This window comes from Leuciscus leuciscus, assembly GCF_965113295.1.
Source record: "Leuciscus leuciscus genome assembly, chromosome: 8".
Classification (NCBI taxonomy): domain Eukaryota; kingdom Metazoa; phylum Chordata; class Actinopteri; order Cypriniformes; family Leuciscidae; genus Leuciscus; species Leuciscus leuciscus.
The window spans coordinates 35,844,637-35,869,964 of NC_138732.1; the positions used below are offsets into that span (position 1 = coordinate 35,844,637).

General features: G+C 42.1%; 1 protein-coding gene and 1 long non-coding RNA gene across 2 annotated transcripts in view; one reads left to right on the forward strand and one right to left on the reverse strand.

The window, feature by feature from the left end:
* The window catches only part of il1rapl2 (interleukin 1 receptor accessory protein-like 2), a 554,898-nt gene that overhangs the window by 386,150 nt on the left and 143,420 nt on the right, over nucleotides 1-25,328 (forward strand). The window contains exons 4-5 of the mRNA XM_082178326.1: nucleotides 15,672-15,858; nucleotides 18,232-18,385. Of these exons, the coding sequence (XP_082034452.1) occupies nucleotides 15,672-15,858; nucleotides 18,232-18,385 (341 nt within the window). The remainder of the gene's footprint in view (nucleotides 1-15,671; nucleotides 15,859-18,231; nucleotides 18,386-25,328) is intronic.
* On the reverse strand, nucleotides 111-2,649 carry LOC309505130. Its single transcript, XR_014208307.1, has 3 exons — nucleotides 2,382-2,649; nucleotides 1,696-1,772; nucleotides 111-666 (listed from the first exon to the last, which is right to left on the reverse strand). It is a non-coding gene; the product is annotated as an uncharacterized lncRNA (long non-coding RNA).

Consider the following 25,328-nt stretch of genomic DNA (forward strand, 5'->3'; position numbering starts at 1 on the left):
CGATAATGTAGCGAATAATATTAACATCATTAGCATGCAAAGCAGACATTGCGGTGAATAAAGTACTGTAGCATCTTGGTATGAGTCATGCATTTGGCTAATACATACACTCTAAAAACTCCTGGGTCAAAATTAACCCATAATGGGTTATTTTTGACCCAACTCCTGGGTTAAAAAGGGACCAACTAATTTATGGGTTATTTCAACTCAGAAAATTGGGTTATGCTTTTTGACCCAAATTCTGGGTTAAATACCTGACCCAAATGTTGGGTTTAAAAAACCCAACATCTGGGTAGAAATAACCCAAAAATTTGTTGATCCTTTTTTAACCCAGGAGTTGGGTCAAAAATAACCTAACTTGGGTCACTATCCCAGTATGCCTTATTTCAGAAAATAAAACTTTGTTTTACATTATATTACACACTTCAAGCACTTTTACATTTTTATTGCATTAAATAAAAATCTATAAGAAAAAACACACACTTGGACATGTTTATTTTCATATTTATTTTAGGTCACACTGTAATAACAATATTAGAAATAAAAAAATAGAAAAATAAACAACAATTCTCAGAAGAGCCTCAGGAATTTAAGCCTGGGGCCAACTTTGGGGACAAGATTTTTGATAGTGTCCTCATCAAAGAGAAGAAATGCCTCCTCATCTATCTGAAAGACAGAAAACAAGACAACATGAGTATTGTTAATAAGTCGAGACAATTGTGAACCACTCACCAGACACTCTTTCATTATCAAGCTAACAAATAATCACTTTTAAGGTAATGCAGTGGCTTTTTTTTTTTTTTTTTTTTTGTGGCCCAAATTGCTAGTTAACTAATGTGGTTCTTTTGCAGCATTAACATTACCCATTTTGTGTGAATGACATATTTTCTTTCATTAAAAAGTGTAATGACAGCCCATTCTTATGCATAACAGCTTAAAGACAAGGCACAATAATCTTTTAGGGTTGTACATACCCCACTGTCGAAGAAGTTGTGACTTTCACAAAATCTTGCACTGACACATTTAAGTCTTATTAAAAAAAAAATGTAGAGAGATGATATAAGAATAGAATAGAATAGAATGAGGCATTTATATAGCGCTTTCATATGTACTACTGTACACCCAAAGCGCTTTACAATCATATCAGGGGATCTCTCCTCAACCACCACCAGTGTGCAGCATCCACTTGGATGATGCGACGGCAGCCACAGTACAACGGCGCCAGTGCGCTCACCACACACCAGCTATAGGTGGAGAGAGGAGAGAGAGTGATAGAGCCAATTCAATGTAAGGGGATTATTAGGAGGCCATGATTGGTAAGGGCCAATGGGTAGAATGTGGCCAGGACACCGGGGTTACACCCCTACTCTTTACGAGAAATGCCATGGGATTTTTAATGACCACAGAGAGTCAGGACCTCGGTTTTACGTCTCATCCGAAGGACGGTGCTCTTTGACAGTATAGTGTCCCCGTCACTACACTCGGGCGTTAGGACCCACACAGACCACAGGGTGAGCGCCCCCTGCTGGCTTCACTAACACCTCTTCCAGCAGCAACCTGGTTTTCTCAGGAGGTCTCCCATCCAGGTACTAACCAGGCTCAGCCCTGCTTAGCTTCAGTGGGCAACCAGTCTTGGGCTACAGGGTGATATGGCTGCTGTTTTGCATATAAGGGCAATAAGAGTAAAATGCTCACCTCTAAAATTCTCTGTCAGCTCAGACAGCTGCCCCTCAGTTAGCTTATCAGCGACAAAACTGTCCATTCAAAATGACCTGGAGAAAACATAGCAATATGGAGGTTAGCAACAATTTGAAGACTTGACCCGCTTCTTTAACTCTCACTACTTCAGCCAGTAGAGCACTGTATAATATGATAAGCACGGCACAGCTGGTAAACATAACTCAAATATTGTGTTGCCTCGTCGCTCTGTAGCCGCGGCTATGGGGCTCGCACACCGGACGAGAAGCGCCGCGTCGCGTCTAGGACAACTCGAGGTATCGCTCACCGGACGTGCACTCTCTCAAGGGGCTCGCACACCGGACGCGAAGCGCAGCGCCGCGTCTTTAAAATTCGAACACATTATTCTCTATGAGTGTAACGGACACACACACACACACCGGCGGTCTGTCCACGGCATCCAGCAACGGCTCAGGACCGTGTTCAAAATCGCGTCCGGTGTGCGATAACGTTACTTCGAGTTGTCCTAGATGTTGTCGTGATAGCCGCGGCTACATGCCAACCACAGAATTACCACGGCTAACGCTAGTCTCAACGTAGCAACGTATTTTTTTATATTTTTTTTGCAAATGGTGCTAAACTAGCAACAGGGACATGGACACAGAAAAGTTAACATTACATCAACACTGAAAATACTCTCTTACCTTGAATATAGATGAAGTTGCACCGATGAAGCACAGGCCAAAACGGATCGAGCGCGAAGCGACGGTTATTTCAAACGACTGTTGTGAGAAAATTCCAGAACAACTGCGAGAGAGAGAGAGAGAAAGCCAACCCTATAACCCAGAACATGGGCTACTCTTTGAAAAATAACCCAGAAACCCAAACAACCCATGAATTGGGTCAAAATATTAGCCCTATAACCCAGAAAATGGTTACTCTCTGAAAAAATAACCCATAATTTTAGCCCAACACAAATAACCCAGAAAATGGGTTGAAGAAATAACCCAGGAATTTTTAGAGTGTATTATTACAAAATATGTGACATAATTAATGTTACCATAATGTTAACTCTTTACAGTAGAAAGCAGGAGGGTGTTGTGTTCTAAACTCATTTCAGTCATTTGAAAGTGTATTATCAAAGAAGAAGGACTAAATTCTCATTAAATCACTCATAGCTAGGAATCATTCAACACTTGCTTTGATGGGCTGCAAAATGTAAAATTGAAAGCCATGTATGAATTTATTCTGCAAAGCATTTTATTATGACCTGAATTATAAGCATTGCTGGAACCTGTTCAGAGAAGCTTGAGACCTCCGTTTTTCATCTCGGCCTTTCAATTCTGCAATTAACTCTATACTGTCAGCACTCTATAAATCTGTGATCTCTCTTCACTCCTGCTGAAAACAGTGACTGTGCTAAGATGTCTGAGGTTATTGTACTCTGAATCCTACCTTTACCGAACAGTTCAACAACACATTGAGCATTGATCCGTTCTTCTAGCCTTCTAGTGACACTGTGGAAATATGTGAAGTATGACATGATAGTACGCATGCATCGAATTTGTCCATCCGAGTATTCGTTAAAAGGCTAGATCATGATCAAAAATCCTTCAATCACTCCTAACATGGATGCCATAAAAAACACTGTAGGCTATGCAATTAGAAATATAGGTTCATCAACAGTTTCTGTCAGTATAGGATTCTTGAGTTCAGCACCATAGATATAGATATATGTTTGGATATTTGTTTCATAAAATAAAAACTAGAGAATCAAAAGTTATATATGAGGTTTTTAAAAGGCTTTTTTATGACAATCCTGCTCCTAGAGAGCCAAAAACACCTTAGCTTATCAAGCTTATCAAGGTTTTCAGGAGGTCTACTAGGCTGTGTTTCAGTTTGCTTATTTATGCCCTTCCCTCGCTACAGCCGGGTGCACATTGTACGAACGTGATCCCTGATGTAATCCATGTCACACCTGTAGGATCTCAGTTGTAATTAATGTCAGACTGTACGACAGTCAAGACATTTTAAAGACGGACGCATGCAAGAAGATTCGTCTGGAGTGTTACATTATCAATCTGTGACACATGTGGTACTATGAGCTATGAGGGATAGAAATGGTGGCTAGCAAACAAATACATCTCTAGTGTTATGTTTTCGGTTATTCAACAGGTCCTTCTGCTAATTCTAATTCTAAACCTAATTCTAAGTACTTTGGTGCAGCTGTAGCAACAGTATGCCCTATGCAAGGCAATTCAGATTGCATGTTAGCGAATATTATTTATAGCAGCATGTATAGAAAAATTATAATGTTTGCAAATAACAGCAGCGGCAGCAGTAGACCATGTATATATCGAATTGAAATTTGATTCAAAATCGAGAATCTAACAGCAGAGAAATGAACAGCAGCTACTGTTAGCCCCAATCAAGTGGGAGTTATTTAGTTTAAATTATACACACCTCATAACTGCGTTAATTTAATCTAGCCCACTGCCGCTCAGCATTCATATTCGCCTATCACAGTGTGAGCTCGCGCGTGTCTTTTTCATCATTAAAATGAGTGAGCATCAAGTCGACAGACATATCTATGAAAGCAAGTGACTATCATCTGGATCTGGTTTCCCAAAAGCATCATAAGCCTAAATTGATTGGTAATCGTTCTACAATCAATTTAGCAAACAAATACATCTCTAGCGTTAATTTTGATCATGGCTTTTCTTGAAAAGAAAACTGGAAAAAAAACAGACGCATGTGTGGAGCAGGTTGTGTTTTGTCATCTCGTTAATTTTGTCATGAGGTTCTGCACTTCTTGTGGTTTTTGTAGGAGAAGCCACACTGCAGGACTGTGCCTAAATTTGATCACAACATTGGTATACTATAGGTATGCTTGGGTCTGAGAAATATATAAAATAGGGATGCACCAATTCCAATTTTTCCAGAACGAGTCCGATACCAATACTTTTATTTTTACTACTTGCCTATACCGAGTACTTTATTTTTATTTTTAAATTGGGCAGAGAAACCAAAAGAATATTAATAAAATTAGTTGGCTTAGCAAACTGATGTTTCCTTGAGTTATTTTCATGCATAATTGTGCCTGGTAAAAAAGTATTGTAGAGCTACTGTTACTTTCCATGTTCATTTTATTGCTCTATCATATTTTATCTTTAATTTAATAGCACAGCGTATATTTTTAGCTGCTCCAGCAGGGCTCAACCAGTCAAGAGCATTGAAAGATTTTGAAATAATTTTGTCTGAATTTATCTATTAAAGACATGAAGGAGAACTCAACTTAATAGGCTATTCACGCACCGAGGCAGATTTCAAGGCGCACGCTTCAGGATGTTTGCGCACAGAAGACGTCATGTGATTACTGTACCGCCTTCCTGTAATAATGTAGAGAACCACTCGTTCTCTTACGAGAGGTTCTCTCGTACTTGCGTAAGTATCTTACGCTAGGGGAAAACCTCTTTTCCTCGAGATATTGAAGCCAAAAATTATCCTTAATTTTGCAATAATGTAAAACGCATTGCAGCAGCATGCAGACATGGGCGAGACAGCTCGCGCACCCATTGGCTGCTCTGCGGCAACTGCACCAGCCTATCGATAGAGGCCCCTCACGTCATGTCCCGCCGAAAGCGGGTCGGGCTAGGGCTATAAATACGGCCCAGAAAGGCTGGTTTGGTCAGTTTTTTATCTCTTCAGCGAGCCTACGCATCGCTGGATCCTGAGAGGAAGCCGCGCCGTCTGATTCAAGCACCCAGCGGGATTTGTTCTGCATCTGAAGCTGCCGGTCGACAACTCGCCGCCTTCAGTCGCCGTTCCTGCTCACGCTTTCCGGCGTACATATCCTTTTCTCTGCTACTGTGTTTTGTGTATGTGTGTGTTCGCCGCCGCGACACACACTCTCATTGCACTAAAAGAGCCGGGCGTCTTTTTCAAGACGCCCCTTTCCTGAGGACGCGCAGCTCTCGCGCTCGCTGACGGCGACTGCCCTCACTGCGAGCTAGTTACTGCCTATGGTGACTCTGCGGACTCACCTGGCATCCTTCTCCGAGACTGCGCCTCCGCCCCCCGCCCGCAAAGCTCGCCGGTGCGCCCGCTTGCCTTGCCTGCTTGGAGGATGATACCTGCTCTCCCTCTGTTCGAGCCGCGCAAACCGCGCCGTTCACAGGGGAGGCTGGAAGCGGACGGTCGGGGTTAGTTTTTCTTTACGTACAAGAAAGCTACCCTGCCCCTGCGCCCCATTCACGCGTCACTCACCGGCGAAAGGAGAAAATAGTGTTTATAGTCCCGCCGAAGCTGGACGGACCTGAATTTTCTCACACATTTCTCAGTTCCCTGATCAGGTGACTGGAAATATAAATATTGCAGCGCCTGCAAGCAAACGCCGAAGAAAACATGTTGACGCTCTTATATGCTCGTGCATCTGAAAGCCTTTGTGTCCCCCCCGTGGCTCAGTGGCGGAATCTTTGGTTTTTCACACGAGAGACCGGTGTTCGAATCCCGGTCTAACGGCAGATTAATTATGCCTCCAATGCTTCGCTCTGTCAGTTCCCTGAAAGGCGACTGCAGATGTGCATTTTGCAGCCAACGAGCGCGTTGTACAACCCGCTCGCCTGCACCCAAACACCGTTTCTATGGTTCCCGTGCGTCACTGGCGAAAGGAGAAAAGAGTGTTTATGTCCCGCTGCGGCCGGGCCGAAATCTATTTCTCACACATTTCTCATTCCCCTCTGAAGTTCAGGCGACAGGAAATGTCAATACTGCAGTGAGCGAGCCTGTTGTAATGCACGCACGCCCGCAAACAAACGCCAGCATGTTGACGCTCTCTGATAATACTCGCGCTAACTAAATACCTATGTGTCTTCCCCTGTGGCCCAGTGGCAGATTCTCAGGCTATCGCGCGAGAGACCTGTGTTCGAGCCCGGGTCGACCGGCAGATAAAATTATGCCGTCAATGCTCGCTCTGTCAGTTCCCTGAAAAGGCGACTGCAGATGTGTATTTTTGCAGCCAACGAGCGCGTTGTACAACCCGCTCGCCTGCACCCAAGCACCGTTTCTATGGTTTCCGTGCGTCACTGGCGAAAGGAGAAAAGAGTGTTCCTAGTCCAGCTGCAGCTGGATCTACCTCCATTCTCACACATTTCTCTGGAAATGTCAATATTGCAGTGGATGAGCCTATTGTAATACACGCACGCCTACAAACAAACGCCAGCATGTTGACGCTCTCTGTTTCTATGGCAACTTCTTGCTCGTTCAGTTCCAGTAAATGCGACTGTTCCAGTGCATTCTGCAGTAAACAAGTCGGCGACACAGCCCGCTTGCCTGCACACAAACGCCGCTTTTACGGCTACCCAGATAAATCCCATAAGAGTGTGTTTTCTGGTGTTCCGGCCACGGCCGATGGTGTTATGAGTGTAGACAAAATGCCCACTGCCCAGTGCTCATTCCTACACAGAAACACAGCCCGTCACACAGGGCTCGCGCACATGAAATCGACCCAGATCGATTGCGCATTAAATGTGGTAAATGTGCCCACTGCCCAGTGCCCACAAACACTACGTTCTGCATGTCTCAAGGTTTCTGTAAAACGAAACCAACATGCATTCGCTCTGCTCAGGCGGACAATGCTCTCAGTGTTGTAAATGTGCCCGCTATCCCACGCCCACATTCACACATAGACATGACAGGTCTTACGGGACTCGCCCACTGCCCCCTCTCGGTTGACCACCGCAGAGGAGTCGAGCGCGGGCAATCTGCCCGCTGTTATCAGCGCGCCCCCTGCCTCAAATGTCATAAGCGCGACGCTTATGTTGCAGCACACTGAAGCCCCTCTGTCGCTGAGCGACCAGAGCGCGCTTCGCATTCAACCCCTAGCCATTCGTGCAAACGCATGGGCAAGGCTACCTGGGGTTTCGAAGTGGGTGCTAGACATTATAGAAAGAGGCTATTCGCTACAGTTCGGTCGACGCCCGCAACGCAAAGCGGCGCGAATCGATACTACGGTGAAAAAGGAAGTAGCACACCTACTTCGAGCCGAAATAGCGAAGTTACTGAGCAAAGGGGCTATAGAACCCTTATCACAAGCTCAGAGCGAAGGGGGCATGTACAGCAGATATTTTCTGGTACCCAAAAAAGACGGGGGTCTCAGACCCATTCTAGATCTAAGACGACTAAACAAAGTACTTCTGAAACGACGGTTCAGAATGCTCACGACCAAGAAAATCCTCTCGCAAATTTGCCAAGGGGACTGGTTCATGTCGATAGATCTGAAAGATGCTTATTTTCAAATACAAATAGCGTCACGTCACAGGCGATTTTTGAGATTCGCCTTCGAGGGTCAGGCATATCAGTACACAGTCCTGCCATTTAGCCTATCCCTGGCACCTCGTGCATTCACGATGTGCATGGATGCAGCGCTCGCACCCCTCAGGCTCCGAGGCATACGAGTGCTGAATTATTTGGACGATTGGCTGGTTCTAGCTCGATCACAGTCGGAGCTCATAGAACACAGGACCATATTACTCGATCACCTTGAGAATTTAGGTCTCACAGTCAATTGGGCGAAGAGTTCGCTGTCTCCCAGTCAGAAAATATATTTTCTGGGCACAGATCTGGACTCACTGTCTATGACAGTTTCAGTTTCAAAAAGTTTCAAAGGATACTGGGTCTCATGGCTTCAGCATCCTCAGTGCTTCAGCTGGGTCTGCTTCGCATGCGCCCGCTGCAGTATTGGTTGAAAGCGCGCGCCGCGCAGAGCTTGGACCTCCGGTCTCGCGCACCTCAAGGTCGATCAGAAATGCGTCGCAGCTCTGAAACCTTGGACAGTGACCGACTGGTACCGGTCAGGAGTAAGCCTGGGGACTTCCTCGAGTGTGAAGGTGGTGTCTACGGACGCCTCAACCTCGGGATGGGGAGCGCTGCTCGAGGGCAGACCGTTATTCGGCCAGTGGTCGGAACGGGAGAAGCTTCTGCATATAAACTGCCTGGAAATGATGGCAGTCGACAACGCGCTGAGGCGCTTTTTTGTCCCCAGATAAAAGACACCACGTCTTGGTCCATTCGGACAACATGTCAGTGGTGGCTTATATAAATCACCAAGGAGGTATCAGATCCAGAATCCTTCACAGGCTGACGGAACACCTCCTGGTCTGGGCTCAGCACAATCTGCGCTCGCTCAGGGCAGCGCATGTGCCCGGCCATCTGAATGTGGGACCAGACAGACTGTCCAGAAACTATCTTCCGGCAGGAGAATGGTCTTTACACCCACAGACAGTCAAACTGCTATGGAGGACATTTGGCAGAGCGAAAATAGACCTATTTGCGTCTCAAGAGAACGCTCATTGTCAGGAATTTTTCTCCAAGAGCAGGGATGCGCTGGCTCACGTGGCCCCGCTGCCCGCTCTATGCGTTTCCCCCTGTCACGCTCCTACCCCAGGTGTTAGAGCGAATCAGGGAGAGCGGATGCCCGGTGCTACTCGTCGCCCTATTTTTGGACAAACCAAGTCTGGTTTCCAGTCCTGATGCAGCTGACGAGTACCACCCTGTGGCCGATACCGGTGAGGAGGGATCTCCTCTCGCAGGCAAACGGCTCGATCTGGCATCCTTACCCGGAGCTTTGGTCCCTACATGTGTGGGCCATCAACGGGTACCCGTTAACCTCCCAGCGAGAGTGTTAAACACGATCACACAGGCTAGAGCTCCATCTACGAGGCGGCTCTATTCCTCAAAATGGTCTGTGTTCACTAGCTGGTGTACAGCGAGTGGCACTTCACCCTCACGCTGTGGGGTGCCGGAGGTTCTCTCCTTTTTACAAGAGCTTCTGGATAAGGGCAGAACCCCATCCACGCTCAAAGTTTATGTGGCGGCCATAGCAGCATTCGCTGAACCACCGCTTGGCCAGTCATTAGGAAGGAACGATCTGGTCATTCGCTTCCTTAGAGGAGCTAAGAGGCTGAACCCTCCCAGACCTCCCTCAGTTCCCGTTTGGGACCTTTCCACGGTTCTGGAAGCCATGAAAGGTGCCCCATTCGAGCCAATACAGTCAATAGACCTGAAACTCTTGTCTTTCAAAACAGTGTTTCTTCTGGCTCTCGCTTCAGTAAAGCGCATAGGGGATTTGCAAGCGCTCTCAGTGAGCGCGACGTGTATGAAGTTTGGGCCTAATGACTCGAGAGTCATACTCAAACCAAAGCACGTATATGTTCCTAAATCCCTCAATACACCGTTTAGGGCACAGGTTATCTCCCTGTAGGCCCTGCCGGTATCTGAAGAGGAAGGGGACGCAGGCTTCCTTTGCCCGGTCAGGGCGTTAAGAGCCTATGTGTCTCGCTCATCTGTTTTCAGACAGACGGAGCAGCTCTTTGTTTTGTTCAGCGGACGTTCTAAGGGACTAGCTGCATCAAAACAGAGTCTATCCAGATGGATAGTTGATGCTATAGCGCTAGCTTACACATCCAAGGGCCTGCAATGCCCGATAGGTGTCAAAGCGCACTCCACAAGAGGCATGGCCTCGTCGTGGGCTTGGTCCAGTGGGATTGCCTTGCAAGATATCTGTATGGCGGCAGGCTGAGCCTCCCCGTCTACATTTATAAGGTTTTATAACCTCGAGGTTCCCGCTTTACAAGCTAGGTTGCTCTCGGTTTAATTTTTCAGTATTGCCCGCCAGATGCTATCGGCTCAGGATGCTGAAACTGGCAGAGCGTCGATCACTGATCGTCTGTATACTTCTGTGGGCAGTGCGTAAGTCCCCCATATTTATCAGTCCAGGCCGAGCTCGCCCTGGCTGTGTGGAACACTTGATATAATATGCTCTTATCAGAGCTCTATATTACAGGAATGATGCTATTCTAGCCCCTCTTCCCGGATTCTCTGTGAGTCCCTTGTGATTAGGCACTGTATGAGCCCCGGGCACCTGCCCTTGGGACTTTAGTGTTATGTCTCAAGCACGCATGGCGTTTTACACTGTGTTCCCCTAGCCTAAGATACTTACGCAAGTACGAGAGAACCTCTCGTAAGAGAACGTACTCGGTTACTAACGTAACCTCGGTTCTCTCTAGAAGAGGGAACGAGTACTTGCGTATCTTGCCGTGCATGCGTCACGTTCTGATTCGCTTCAGCGATGAAAAAAACTGACCAAACCAGCCTCTCTGGGCCGTATTTATAGCCCTAGCCCGACCCGCTTTCGGCGGGACATGACGTAATGGGCGCGAAGCACCCTCATTGGTTCTGACGTCATGAGGGGCCTCTATCGATAGGCTGGTGCAGTTGCCGCAGAGCAGCCAATGGGCGCGCGAGCTGTCTCGCCCATGTCTGCATGCTGCTGCAATGCGTTTTACATTATTGCAAAATTAAGGATAATTTTTGGCTTCAATATCTCGAGGAAAAGAGGTTTTCCCCTAGCGTAAGCTACTTACGCAAGTACTCGTTCCCTCTTCTAGAGAGAACCGAGGTTACGTTAGTAACCGAGTACGTTTTACATAAATCATGTAACAGTTCACGCACGATTTAGTTTTAAAATGACGCATGTGTGCTGAGTGAACGATCAGCTATCAGAAAACAAGCATGCAACAGAAGCATTGCTCGTTCCTCGTTTGCTCTCTCTCTCTCTCTCTCTCTCTCTCTCTCTCTCACTACCGTTAGTTAACGTTAGTAATATGTGCCTCGTTTTACTTTCTTTGCTATTGACATATCCGACAGAACTACAAACTTTCCAGCGATGTCTGTGAAAAAGAGATGTGCACTCGACAAATCTCTAAATAATTCATATACCAGTGATATTTATATTGTGTGGGTGAGTAAAACGTGAACTGCAGTGATGTCAAAATTGTGCTGCATTGTGGTAAATTGAGGCAAGTTTGCGAGTGTTTGTCTAAAAGTGAAGTGGAACACACCCCTAGAAACGTTCAGACTAGTATGATGGGGCAGGTTGCATTTTTACTGCAGGACCGATGGCCCTCCAGGAGCAGGATTGCACACGCCTGCTCTATGTTAATTTTTATTCTAACTTACAACATTATTTCTAAGAGTAGCTAGGGCCGGATTTATGCATAGCCATTCTAGGCACATGCCTGTACTCGCGCGTCCAGGGGGGCCCAATTATAATGACAAGAAATAATATTTTTAAAATGATTATTATTTCACTCAAAATCTAAATTAACAAAATGTAAAATATCGGGCTGAAACCTTGTATCTATACATTTCGTCATTTCCCCCCCATAAATCATTACTATTGGTCACTCTTTATGCCTGTCTGTGGGTTTTTACAAATATTTAACCTATGAAATATATTAAAAAGAGCTTGTGACTAAACCTCGTATCTCCATTGGATCCTCAAATGGTTGGTCAAACCTCATATTAACTCCACCCCTCTTTCTGTCGTGAATGAAGTGCCGCACGAAGTTTAGTCCATCTCTGCTCGTTTGCAAGGGTAAAAAAAGAACTGCTTGTTTGAATAAGTACAGAGTTTTCTTTACTCAAGAAACTCCCTCTATATAAAGGCTAATGTTTTATGTATTTGAGGAGCAGAGAAGTCTGTTTTAGTTTAGCATTTGTTGTCGAGTCATAGTCAATACTGTCTTAAATAAACTGTGTGTAGCACATCATCGTTTATTACATGAGATTTTGGACAAATTACAGAAAAACTGAGCGCCCACATAGCTACAGTAAACTAGATAACCTTAAAGTTGATGAAAACGTAATGCGATGCACTTACTGCCTTAGGTGCGTGCGCTTTAATGGCAGAAATTAATACGTATAAACTAATGCGTATGTCCTACATTAATTGGTCAAAAACTCAATTTGAACTTGATTTTGGTGGAATGTTAATAATGTAATGACACTTGCAAGTGTGTCACCATATAAAGCCACAATATCAACTTTGACAACACAGGGTTTATTATGAAAAAAAATACAATATATTTCTTGAAAAGTAGTGATTTTGGACATATGAGGTTTCCGCCTGACAGCGATGATATATGTTTAATGTAAGCTTGGAAGGGGCCCAAATTTCTATTTTGCCTATACAATATAAGGTAAATCCAGCCCTGAGTGTAGCTTTAATAACCACAGAAACAAGTGTAGGTGAGCAGTTGCAGATGGCCCAGTTCTCCATTAGTGTGAAATGAAGACACACTGTCGATATTAAAAAATTATTTCTCCCAGATATACATGTACCTTGTCCATCCGTTTTAGTGCTATCATTGATGCAGTGAGTGTAGCCGTAATACTGGATAACAGCATGCTGGCTTTCTCAGTCAACAATCAATACAGTCCCATTCAATACAGTGTAAGCCATTACACTGTGGCAGTTAATAAACACTACAAAACACAATAATGCAATCAGTGCTAATAAACACAATCAGTTGGTGCGCACAAAGATAAATCTTATAGCTTTAATCTGTAGATGCACAAGCAGGTTGCCTGCAAAGTTTTGTCTGTAGTGAGAGACATAAATACATATTGTCATACATGAATTGAGGAACATATATATACATTAATAAAAAACATACTGTATAAAAACAGGAATCTTTTAAAGGCACAATATGTAAGATTTTTTTTATTAAAATATCCCAAAACCACTAAAACAATGTTATACATTTTGGTGACTTGTTTCAATCAGTTTTAGTGTAACGGCCCGTGTCATTGCGTTGTCTGTCAAACAGCAACGTAAAAAAAAGTCCCATGCTCTCGGCCCTGCCCTGCTTCATACCACAGTAATGCTATAAAACTTTAATACATTAGCTTACTATTAACATGATTTCTGCCTGAGTCCTGTCGGATGTTTCCATCGGCTGTGGAGGTGAAGACAACATCAAGTTGATACGCCTTTGTTATTGCTTCGAACAAGCGACCGTAGCAGCGAAACTTACATACTTCAACGCTTTAAATTTATAGCGTGACATAAAATATAAAAGTTCCATCTAGCACCAACATAAATCTTTTGATACTTTAAATTTATAAACAGTGTACAAATTTTGTTTCTCTATTCATTGTTCAGAATGAAGAATGGGGTGAAATCGATGTGCTTGTCAATGTAAAACAATTCAACCAATCTAAACTTTAAAGCTTAATTATATCTTACATTTTTAACTGCATCTGTTTAAGTCATACCATATTCATACCACATTTTTACATTTATAATTGGTAGTTGTTTCAAGTCCAATTTCAACTTGTTTCATAAACAGTCAGTCTCTTTCTGCTAATTGAAAAACACCCCCTTTGCATATAAAATGGCCCTCTTTGCACTCTTTATTAACAGGCCTTTTTTCTATATTACATCGTGACAGATACAAATTAAATAAAAAAACAATCACAATCGAAGATGTGGTGAACTGTGCTGGCCAGACTGTTCAGGGAATGATGATCAGGGATGTTGTTAAAAATAAACTTTTGTCTTTGGTTTCTAATATTCTAATATTTTCCAGGCTATGCAGAGTGGCAACTTTCATAAATTTGACCATGACTGGACCGGTGAAGCCTCATTACCGCTCAAATAGTAGCCTAATGCCCTTATTAGCAGCATAAAGGGAGGATTTCAAATGGCTGTTCTGCAGTCACTGCTGGATGGAGTTAGTTGCACACAGGAAGAATCTTTGCCTCTCCTTGCAATGCAATCAGGTTTTGGTCAGCAGTTTTCAGTTACGAAAGACCCTATTTCCATTGTCCACTCTCAATGTCATCTGGGACAGGAGAAGATGTGTTCACCCTGGCCTCTCTGCAGCCTCAGGCCTCAAATAACTCCATTGATCCATGTCACAGAAGATGCAATCACTCAACATTATTGATGAGTCAGCAGCACACATGCATTTCAGTATTACTAGTAATATAGTAACATCTACACCCGCACTGGCCCAGAAATAATTCCATTTGTGTTGATTTCTGGATTGTTTCAGAGCGTTTTATATTCATGTTATTGAGATAATGTAATGTGAAATTTTGTTCTATATGTTTGAACAGCCCTTGCTCATGGTGGCAACATCCTTGTTCAAGGGAATTCCTGTGAAAAAAAACCCCGTCATTGAGGGAAGATTGTTTTACATGTTTGAATGATATGCATATATAAATGTTTAATGAGACATTTCCTGCGTGTGGGAGATGCAGTTTGTTTCATCTCAGCACAGCGTTCTCTTAATGAATGCGGCTTTGGTTTATATTTGCATGCAGATGTATTTTCATTTTTCAGATCCTCTGTATTTTTCATCATTAATTGATTCCCTTTGAACATTATGACATGAGTTATCAGATTCTTTAATAACATAATAGCACAACACAACTCTCAATTAATTCAGCTGGGTGTCATTATGGGATAAAGGAAAAAGACAAGAATGGAGCAGTGGGGTTGTTAATAATTATTAAACTCTTCCTATCTAATGTACAAGTAATTGCTACTGTGACCAAGGGCTGTGCTTCTGATATCGCACAGACAAAAAGAAAATCAGTGTAGTAGGCAGATAAAAAAAATGTGTGGAAAAAGCTAGAGATTTCTAGAATCTGAGCTTTATGTTCAAATTCATGTCATTTAATGTTTCCAACTGTACGGAAGCCCAGAGGACATGCATTGTTATTTTACACCATGTTCAAACGAACTATGGTGAAGAACGTCTAATAAGAAATGGTCATGATTCCCGAATAAAAGCACAGAAAAGAAACATCCTCAAAGAGGGGGTCTACTAAAAATGAATGTGTAAAATTTGTGTAACATTTTGTGTAATGTGTAAAGAACTTTTTGAATAAATATTATTATTTTAATATGTTCCTTGAAGTATAATGTTATAAGGGTCTGATAATGCAAATGTCTACTACAGTGTGATGTCACAATACGGAGGAAGTAGAAAAAGAGTAATTTTGCCAGCTTGATTTTCAACAAATGCTCAGAGATGAGGAATATTGAACTCTAAAATGTACATTATTTTCATACTACAGTGACTTCTTATATGTTAAATGATTCTTCATGTCATGATGACCAATTTAATGGTTTGTCTTCACAGAAACTCAACGTACTGTATGAAGGTGTCCATGTCACTGACGGTTGAGGAGAGTGAAGAGGGACTCTGCTTTAGCAGTCGAATACGTTACCAGGAGAGGGCCGAGATCACCAAGAGCAAAATGATTACCTGCCCTGACATTGATGACTATCTCGCCCCCTACAAGCAGCCTATCATGACCTGGAACAAGGTACAGAGTTAGAACTCGCACAGCATGAGGTGACCATGATTTTTCCAGCTAGGAAAATAAATGTTTTGTTTCTGTCTCTACCCCTGAAATAGAGCTGCACGAATAATACATCGTTACACCACCAGGTGTACTGTACATACAAAAATAAATACTTTTTTAAAATAAATGTATCGTTTATTCAAGTGATTCGTTAAAAAATCCATCCAATAATGCAACAAGTAAAGTATTTATGAGTGAGTCATTGAATCATTAATTCAAACCGTTTAAAAAATATATATAATTCATTCAGATGAATTACATTTTTTAGATAGACTACAGTAATTAACATTCTGTCTGAACCTCTAGTAAATTACATGCTATGTTGTTTAGTTGTCTGTTCAGAATCATGGGAGAATCGTGATCTCTGTTTGAAAATCTCAATTTATCCAGAATCGTGCAGCTCTTCCCTGAAATCAAAGGGAAATGATAGGATGATAACAATGCTGTTGAAGCCACAAACCTTAAAACCAGTGCTTCTCAAACCTGTCGTGGGACACACCCACGACTGCACATTTTGTATGTCTCCCTCATCTAACGCACCTGGTTCAACTCATCAGCTCATTAATACGGAGTACAAGATTTTGGGCGTTTCTCAATACCAAGTACGCAAACTTCGGTCTTACGTCCTTGGTAGTTTGGACTTGTCGAGTTTGACTCAGAAGAACGAACTCTGGAGGAAGGGAGGACACGAGTCCGGTAATTCTGCAAATGTAACCGCAGCGTTCACTCAGCTCGCTCTGGCTACTCCAGTTATCTCATTATGTATATTTTAGGCAACAATAAAACAAAATATGTTATAAAACATCAATATGCCTCTTATTGTTTTAATTTGAAAAATATCGATCACCTGTACGCATTCAGTAATCATTACCAGCTGTCACCCATCACCTCATCACCCGAGCACCAGTGAAAAGGACTCCTCACACACCACACACTGGTCTGGTCATGTCGTTAGACGCTAAGACGCTAATTCCTCCTGGAATCTCTCCTACTTGAAGCGTACCTACTGTTTGGATTCTCTCCTCGTCCCTACTCCAACTCTCCTGGTCCTAGTTCCTCTCCAGTCTTCGTGTGATCGTTCCTATCAAGAAAGATAAGAGAAGTTAAGCTTATCTCATCAGTGACTGCAAACATGTCAGTGTGTACTCCCCGTTCTCCATTCCTCTCATCATCACTCTGCTACCAGCTTTCATTCCCTGCCTGTTTAGTGAACTTTGTTAATAAAGCATTTGGATTTATTTGATACACTTACCAGTTTGTTGAGTGTGTGTTACACTGACAATGTGCAAATGTACTCTGATTATCTTCACTGTAGAAAAATGAAATATGACATAAAACACAACCCTATTTCTTTTTGATAAATTTCAGTTTAAATGATCAATAATAACCATTATAAAAGTATAAGTAAAAGGTATAAGAAGCTATACAATAAGAAATAAAGCAAAAAATGCAGCCGAACGTACAAAGTTAGCACTTTAGTAGGCTACAATGATAAAGGTAAATAGCCTAAATATTTAAAGTTATGAAACTTCCCTTTGCCCTCAGCCAAAACGATTTGCCAGGGAACAAATTATAGACTCATGAGACCAAAGATCGCCAGTTAGATATACACAAGACGAATTATATCTTGTATATCGTGTTTAACCACTACAGAGACATAGCGGCAAACGTCAGAAGGACTAGCTGAGGTAAGGCTGTCCCAGTCGGGGTTAATGAGTGCTTAGTGATCGACTGGAGTTCACAACTCTGAAAACATCAGATCAAATTTTCAAGAAGGCGCTATCTTTATAAATAAGTCACTGATTTGAGCTTTAAACAACTACTTTCTTGCCAGGAAAACTCTTAAAATGACATTTTGTTACACAATAACAGTAGTGCTTTTAAATTTCATGTGTTTTCTCCTCTGCTATTGATGCTTGCTGGTTAGTGCGAGATGCATTCTGGGATTCCTGGCTGTCTCAAGTCTGCACAAGTCACCTCTCGGTACATCCTCAATAAAAGGGGCGGATCAAGAACACATCCGGGGATTTGAACTGTACTTGGCTAAATGTGAACTTTGAATTGGAACAGTACTTGGACAGTCCCAAGTCCACAAGAACGCAACTACAGACAAGAACGCATATTGAGGAATGGGTGTGAACAATGATGGAGACATACAAAATGTGCAAACCTGTTCCACGACAGGTTTGAGATACACTGCCTTAAACCATCTGATTTCAATAGAAATATTGTTCCAGTGTTCCAATGGGTTTGAAATAAGGTAGTCTGACAGTTGGATAGACAAAGAACTCCACAGATATGTGAAGATTCAGTTATTTGTATTTGTTTCCACAGGAATGTCAGAGGCAAGACTGGAGGAGCTCCATAATCATCAACACCACCAGTCTGTGGATCCCAGAGGTGCAGGAAGATGATGGAGGAAATTACACATGTGAACTTAAATATGGCAGCAGAGTTGTGAGACGGACCACAGAGCTCAAAGTCACAGGTACACTTTCAAACCAATTCAAATATAACACTGTGTTCGGGCCGCATCGAAAGCAAATAGTACCTGTTATAATCAATAGCCGCTTTTTCACCGCCGGGCCAAACCGTTCTTGTTGCTTAACTGCTCCATTTCGTGCAGGTACGGATATGGTTTCATTCTCCACTGTGGGGCTGACAACAGAGCTCTTTGGAATGTAATACAAATGCGTCAGTCGTTGCCTTGTTAACACAAGAGTTTACAGAAAGTATGAGATGCAAGTACATTATGGAGGATGATCGGATAATTCTATTATTAACTTGTTTACTTCGCTCAAATAGCACGCTTGACCCGACGAAAAGCAGCTATTGATGGCATCTGCACTGGATGCGTCACGTAGTGCGGAGCTGCCGACAGTAAACAGGTGCCCGTTCTGTTTCTGCTGCTCTACACGTTTGTTTGTCCTACTTCCGTTAAGAGGCCAGATGGATTTGGAACGTCACTTTGGCGTGTCCAGTTCAGACTGCCTCAAGCCATTGTGTTGCATGTGTACAGAGAAGGGAAGAGCTGGTTGAAATCATAAGTTATAATTTGCTTGGCTAGATTTACATCTTACCAAGCTGATGCAATGTGGGTAATATCACATTTTAAAAAGATACTTAGCAGAAAGTAAGCAATATTTATTAGGGTTGTAATGGTACACAGAAGTTATGGTTCAATACCTAGCTCGGTTTTGGGGTCACGGTTAGATACGAGTTCTGTTCTACAGGAAAATGCAACAGATCACCAATACTAGGTTTCTTCTCATTTATTTTGAACAGACAATAGTGCAAATTACAGTTTGTTCCAACTAGCGGCATTTAGCAGAGGTGTGGACTCGAGTCATGTGACTTGGACTCGAGTCAGACTCGAGTCATGAATTTGATGACTTCAGACTCGACTCGACAAAATGTACAAAGACTTGCAACTCGACTTGGACTTTAACATCAATGACTCGTGACTTCACTTGGACTTGCGCCTTTTGACTCGAGAAGACTTGCTACTTCCCATGAAAACTGGGGAAAAAACGTTCACACGGCCGCGCCGCTCTGTTTATCTGCATCTGTGAAAAGAGAGCACGCGCGCTGCCTGCACGACATCCAATCACTGTAGTCCCACGTTGTTTTGATTCGACAGCATCTAAGCAGGCACATTGCAAGACAACCAATGAAGCGCAACAAGCAACAACGCATGCTACGAATTTGAACGAATGCTAAGCACCTTATTGGATGTACCGTAACTTGCTACATAGCTGCCAACTCTCACGCATTCACCGTGAGACACACACAATTGACACTTGTCACACGCTGTCACGCCACACATCCATTTTCTCACGCACAGAAAAATCGCGAAGCAAAGAGGACACGGAGACCGACAGACTAGACAGAGCAGGTTACTTATGATATAAAAAAATCTCTGCTCTCAGATTCTGTCACTTTTATTACGAAATTCAGACAATAAATACCGTTTTGGCGCTTGTAAATGTGACACGACAGATTCCTAGCGGCACGTGAACCGATCATCTCTAGCTGATAGTAAATAACGTTAAACACGAATGAACACTGTTGAAAGATACAGTACAACTTACCGAAATGTATATTCCTCATACATAATATCGACCCATCAATCAAAGGGGTCAATAAAACAGTTGGAGAACAATTATGTCACATAACATTTACCTCAGGAAAGCCATTTAATGACCATAATATAGGCACGTTAGTTGGCTAGAAAAAAGAGCTATAGAGAGTATTTTGCTAAATATGTGTACTATTGCATGTTCATTATATTTTTACTTATATCATTAAATAAAGTTGTTATTATAATAAAAAAAAAAAAACGCATTATATTTAATTTGTGTTATTTTTAACCTTAAATAATCCTGCCAGCTGATAGGGCTCTCTGTATGTTTACAGCATTAGGTGAGTTGTTTTTTTCTTGAGAAAAATTAATGCCTATCTTGTGTAGCCTACCTAATATTTATCCAAATGAGTCAATATTAAATCAAATCACAAGAATTGAATTAAACTGAAATAATAAAAAAGCGTAGCTTGCCAGAAATTGAACCATGTAAACATTGTAACATGTTGTCACTAAACCTAATAAAATTCAGTTTAGTTACTAAAACGTTTTGACAATCACAATTAGGGTTGGGTACCGAAACCCGGTTCCAATAGAGAACCGGTTCCGACGTAAACGGTAGTATCGAGACCGAATAAGAACGCAACTTTCGGTGCCTGATTTCGGTGCCTGACTTTTTTCACCGCCCCCTATAAAACATCTCGCGGCACGAATGATCCAATAACAAAACATCTCCAGTTAACCAGCAGAGCATTCATTTAGTTCGTTTGTTAAATAAGAGACGATCTAGCGCTGAACTGTGTTTTTTTAAATGATCAAAGTGCTCATTGCCGCTGCGATCAGTGGCGCGGATTCTTGTGGCTCGCGCACACCGCACTTTCTTCACGCGCGCTTCAATACGTTGGACGCGCTTCAATACGTTGCAGAGATCGATCTATTTATGAGGCGTCGTCTATATGAGTATGTGCGCGGAGAGTTTGTGTGTGCGTGCTCGCGTCTCAGATGAGTATGTGCGCGAGTGTGTGTGTGTGTGTGTGTGTGTGTGTGTGTGTGCTCGCGTCTCAGATGAGTATGTGCGTGAGTTTGTGTGTGTGTGTGTGAGCTCGCGTCTCAGATGAGTATGTGCGCGGAGAGTTCCGCGCGTCTCGTGTGTGTAGAGTTTGTGTGTGTGTGTGTGTGTGTGTGTGTGTGCTCGCGTCTCAGATGAGTATGTGCGCGAGTTTGTGTGTGTGTGTGTGTGTGTGCGCTCGCGTCTCAGATGAGTATGTGCGTGAGTTTGTGTGTGTGTGTGTGTGTGTGTGTGTATCCTCTTCGGGTAAGTCTAGTATTTTAATGCCAACTGAAAATCTTGCATATCAAGTATATTTATATGAGGCTATACTATGTGTGTTAAATATTTCTGCTCAGTGTCAGATATTTCTCTGTTTTGTAAAAGTCTATAATATATAATACGTAATATAATATATAATATATATAAATAATATGAGAAGAAATTTTTTTGATCTTAACTTAAGTGTTTTCGGCTACATCAGTAGCCTTTTAAACGGCACCATTTTTTATTTAATCAGAAATCAGAAAATCTTTTTCAGAAAACACACACAGGTATTATTTTTTTGATAAAGTGTGTGCGGTTTATTTTTTTGATAAAGTGTGTGCGGTTTATTTTTTTGATAAAGTGTGTGCGGTTTCGTTTTCTTAAGTACCGGTTTAAGAACCGTTTAAGCACCGGAACCGTTTGAAAAATACCGAGTAGGTACTGGTATCGGATAAAACCCAACCGATACCCAACCCTAATCACAATGCACTTATTGTGATGCAAAAATTACAATTATTAATAATTGCATCACAGTTGCACCCATCTTCCCCCCCCCCCCCCCCCTTCCTTCCTGTTCAGCAGAAGAAATAAATTCATGTGAATTTTTTTGTGAAAATAAAATTTTCTGTTTTTTACTGTATTTGATTAATATCATTGTATAAAAAGAGGTTTAAATAAATACAAATCTTACAGACATACATGATTTGTATACATTTTATTTCTGTGGTAAGAGGACTTGAAATGACTCGAAACTAAAATGGTAGGACTTTGGACTCGACTTGAGACTTGTTGGCTTTGACTTTTGACTCGACTCGGGACTTGCCTCATCTTTGACTCGACTTGACTTGGGACTCGAGGGCAAAGACTTGAGACTTACTTGTGACTTGCATAACAATGACTTTGTCCCACCTCTGGCATTTAGTCCCCTAGTTGGTACAGTACAGTTGTGTATTAAGCACGTAGCAGTAAACGATACACTCTTGCATAGGTAAACATTTTTGTACAAAAAAACTAAACAACACTAAATCAGCATACTATCATCTCAAAAATATTGCACGAATTAGATGCTTTGTTTTCCAGACAAGACTTAGAAAAACTTGTTCATGCTTTCATCACCAGCAGGGTGGATTATTGTAATGGACTCCTCACTGGCCTTCCCTAAAAGACCATAAGACAGTTGTAGCTCATACAGAACGCTGCTGCCAGAAAATATGAACACATCACACCAGTCCTCAGGTCTTTACACTGGCTCCCAGTTACATTTAGGATTGATTTTAAAGTATTATTATTACTGGTATATAAATCACTCAATGGCCTAGGACCTCAATACATTGCAGATATGCTTACTAAATATAAACCTAAAAGATCACTCAGATCATTAGGATCAGAAATACAAAGGGTTCACTCTAAGCAAGGTGAGTCTGCTTTTAGCTACTATGCCAGCCGCAGCTGGAACCAGCTTCCAGAAGAGATCAGATGTGCTCCGCCTCCTACAGTAGTCACATTCAAATCCAGACTCGAAGCATATCTGTTTAGCTGTGCATTTACTGAATGAGTACTGTGCCACTATACGTCTGATTACATTTGATTGATTTGATTGACTGATTGATTTTATTTTGCGTCTTCCTTTTTATTGGAAATGGCACTGAGAATTGGGTATGAGAGATGAAACCATGCTGATGGCCTGGGTCTGTGGTGGAGTAATGAGTTTGACGTGATTAAAGTCGAGGTTCTGTGGGGTGCGGACTGGATTGATTCCATTCCTAGAGCTTCTGAACAAATGGGTTTTTGGGGTGCGGACTGATGGGGCAGTGAACCCGAGGTAACCCCGTGAGTCAGTCCTAGAGCTCCTCCTGTCTGATTTTAGGGGAAAATTGGGTCTATTGGAGACGTCCAATAGGTTTTTTGGGCGCGTCGAAAGAACACCACAGACACAGTACAATCCACATGGGAAAATCTCACAGTAAAACAAGCAGCTGTGCAAAATATGATACATCTGTGTTTTGCCAGATCATAAATCTCTTTTAATTTCTTTTATAACTGTTTTAATTGTCCTTGCTTTTATTTTGTGACTGTTTTAATTATTTTCTGTAAAGCACTTTGAATTGCCATAGTGTATGCAATGTGCTATATAAATAAACTAGCCTTGCAGGGCTGAAAAACAAAAGGTATTTGGTCACAATCAGCTACAAAACTGAAAAGCATCTTGCGTTGTAAAAGTACAAAATAAATAGCGTAATGAAAATTAAACTAGTGCAGAGATTAGTTTTCTTTGCACACTAGAGTTCATTAACATGCGGTGACAATGGCTGATGCACGAAGTTCAATATTACGCTTCTTTAAGAAATCACGTAAATATGAGCGAGAATGAGAAAAAGAGTCTACTTCACCTTTCCACGAGGAGCGGCACCTGCGGCTTCCCATTTCCAGGACACGCATATTTCATCACTGTAAAGTAGTTGTGAGACTTTCACGACACAAATCGGCACAATGCCAAATGATTTTGTCTCATTATAACAGCGGAAACAACCTAAAATACTCAGTCATTTATGGTCATACAGATAAGAGTAAGACATCAAAGACATGTAAAGGGTCTATTTTTATTTGTGTACACTACAATCACAATAATAATTAAAGCTGCAAGCAGCATTTAGCGGGGTTCAAGCATTTAGGGTCTTTAAGCACATAAGGCAGTTTAGTGAGTTGTCTGAGTTTTTGTTTAGGATTTACAGGCTTTTGAGTGTTTTTTGCCATACCCATTTTCTAAATGATCCTGTTATGGCTACCCAATGGGTAAAGTTAAAGTTTTTTATATAATTAATAATCTAAAGCTTCCAGAGAATTGTACTGCACTGGTATATTTCCGATCGGGCGAAAAACCTAGGACTAGTTCGCAAAAGTAGGTTTTTAACATAATCGCAAGTATTTAATGAACAAATTGATTGACAGCAGTAGTTCTTGAGGCAAAGTTGTTCTGTATGAGGAGATCTATCAAATGATATGCATCACGTGATTACATAGCCGTAAAACTTGTTAGCGTCAACTAGTGGCTGATTTTTCAAAATTCTTACAGACCTCTAGGGCCACGAGTCGAACATGCCCACCGAGTTTCGTTCTGATCGGCCTCCGTTAAGAGCAAACTAACAGCTTTGAATTAAAATGGTGAGGTATCCTGTTGTAAACATCAACCATGCCTGTTGACAGTTCTCTTTTGTGGGAAAGGAATGAAAAGTTCTCAAATCCGCAGCACAGCCTCAGACATAACATATATATACATGATCTGCCATTTTCACTATTGTCCTTGCTTGCTTCTTCACAATACCTGCAGATCTTCTGCTGATTCGGCTGTGCAGGTCCACATTAACACTGCCTGGCCTAGAACATGGACTGGAAAATGCAAATTTGGGGGGTATAAATACTAGCAATTATGTGAAGTGTCAGTGCAAATGAAGTGATAAACACTGACAAAATATGATTGTGTTATAATAGTTATTGTAATATAAGTGTGTTCCATGTTAACTCAATAATGCATGCTTACACACACACACACACACACACACACACACACACACACACACACACACACACACACACACACACACACACACACACACACACACACACACACACACACACACACACACACACACACACATATACAAATATGTTTTCAATGTCTTTAGGATGTGTTATTGTGAAAAAAATATTTTAATGGTCTAACCATTTCATATATTTCATTGTGATCTATATTATCAGTCAAAAAAAATAATAGCTTTAACCATTTGTTTGTTGGCCAAAGCTGAAAGCTGATAAAAAGATTAATACTATATCTAATACTGCTGCTCCCTCTAGTTGACAACAGTGGAATTACAGCCTCCATCTTACAGTTGAAGTGTTTGAATGAATGAATGGGAATTTGGTTTTTCACTTATATCTCGGGAATGCCCAGGGCAAATTACACCACATTTGAATCGAAGCTAGCAGAGAACGGGCCCTTTCCAACGAGCTCTCACACAAGGTTCGGGGTGGTTTGGG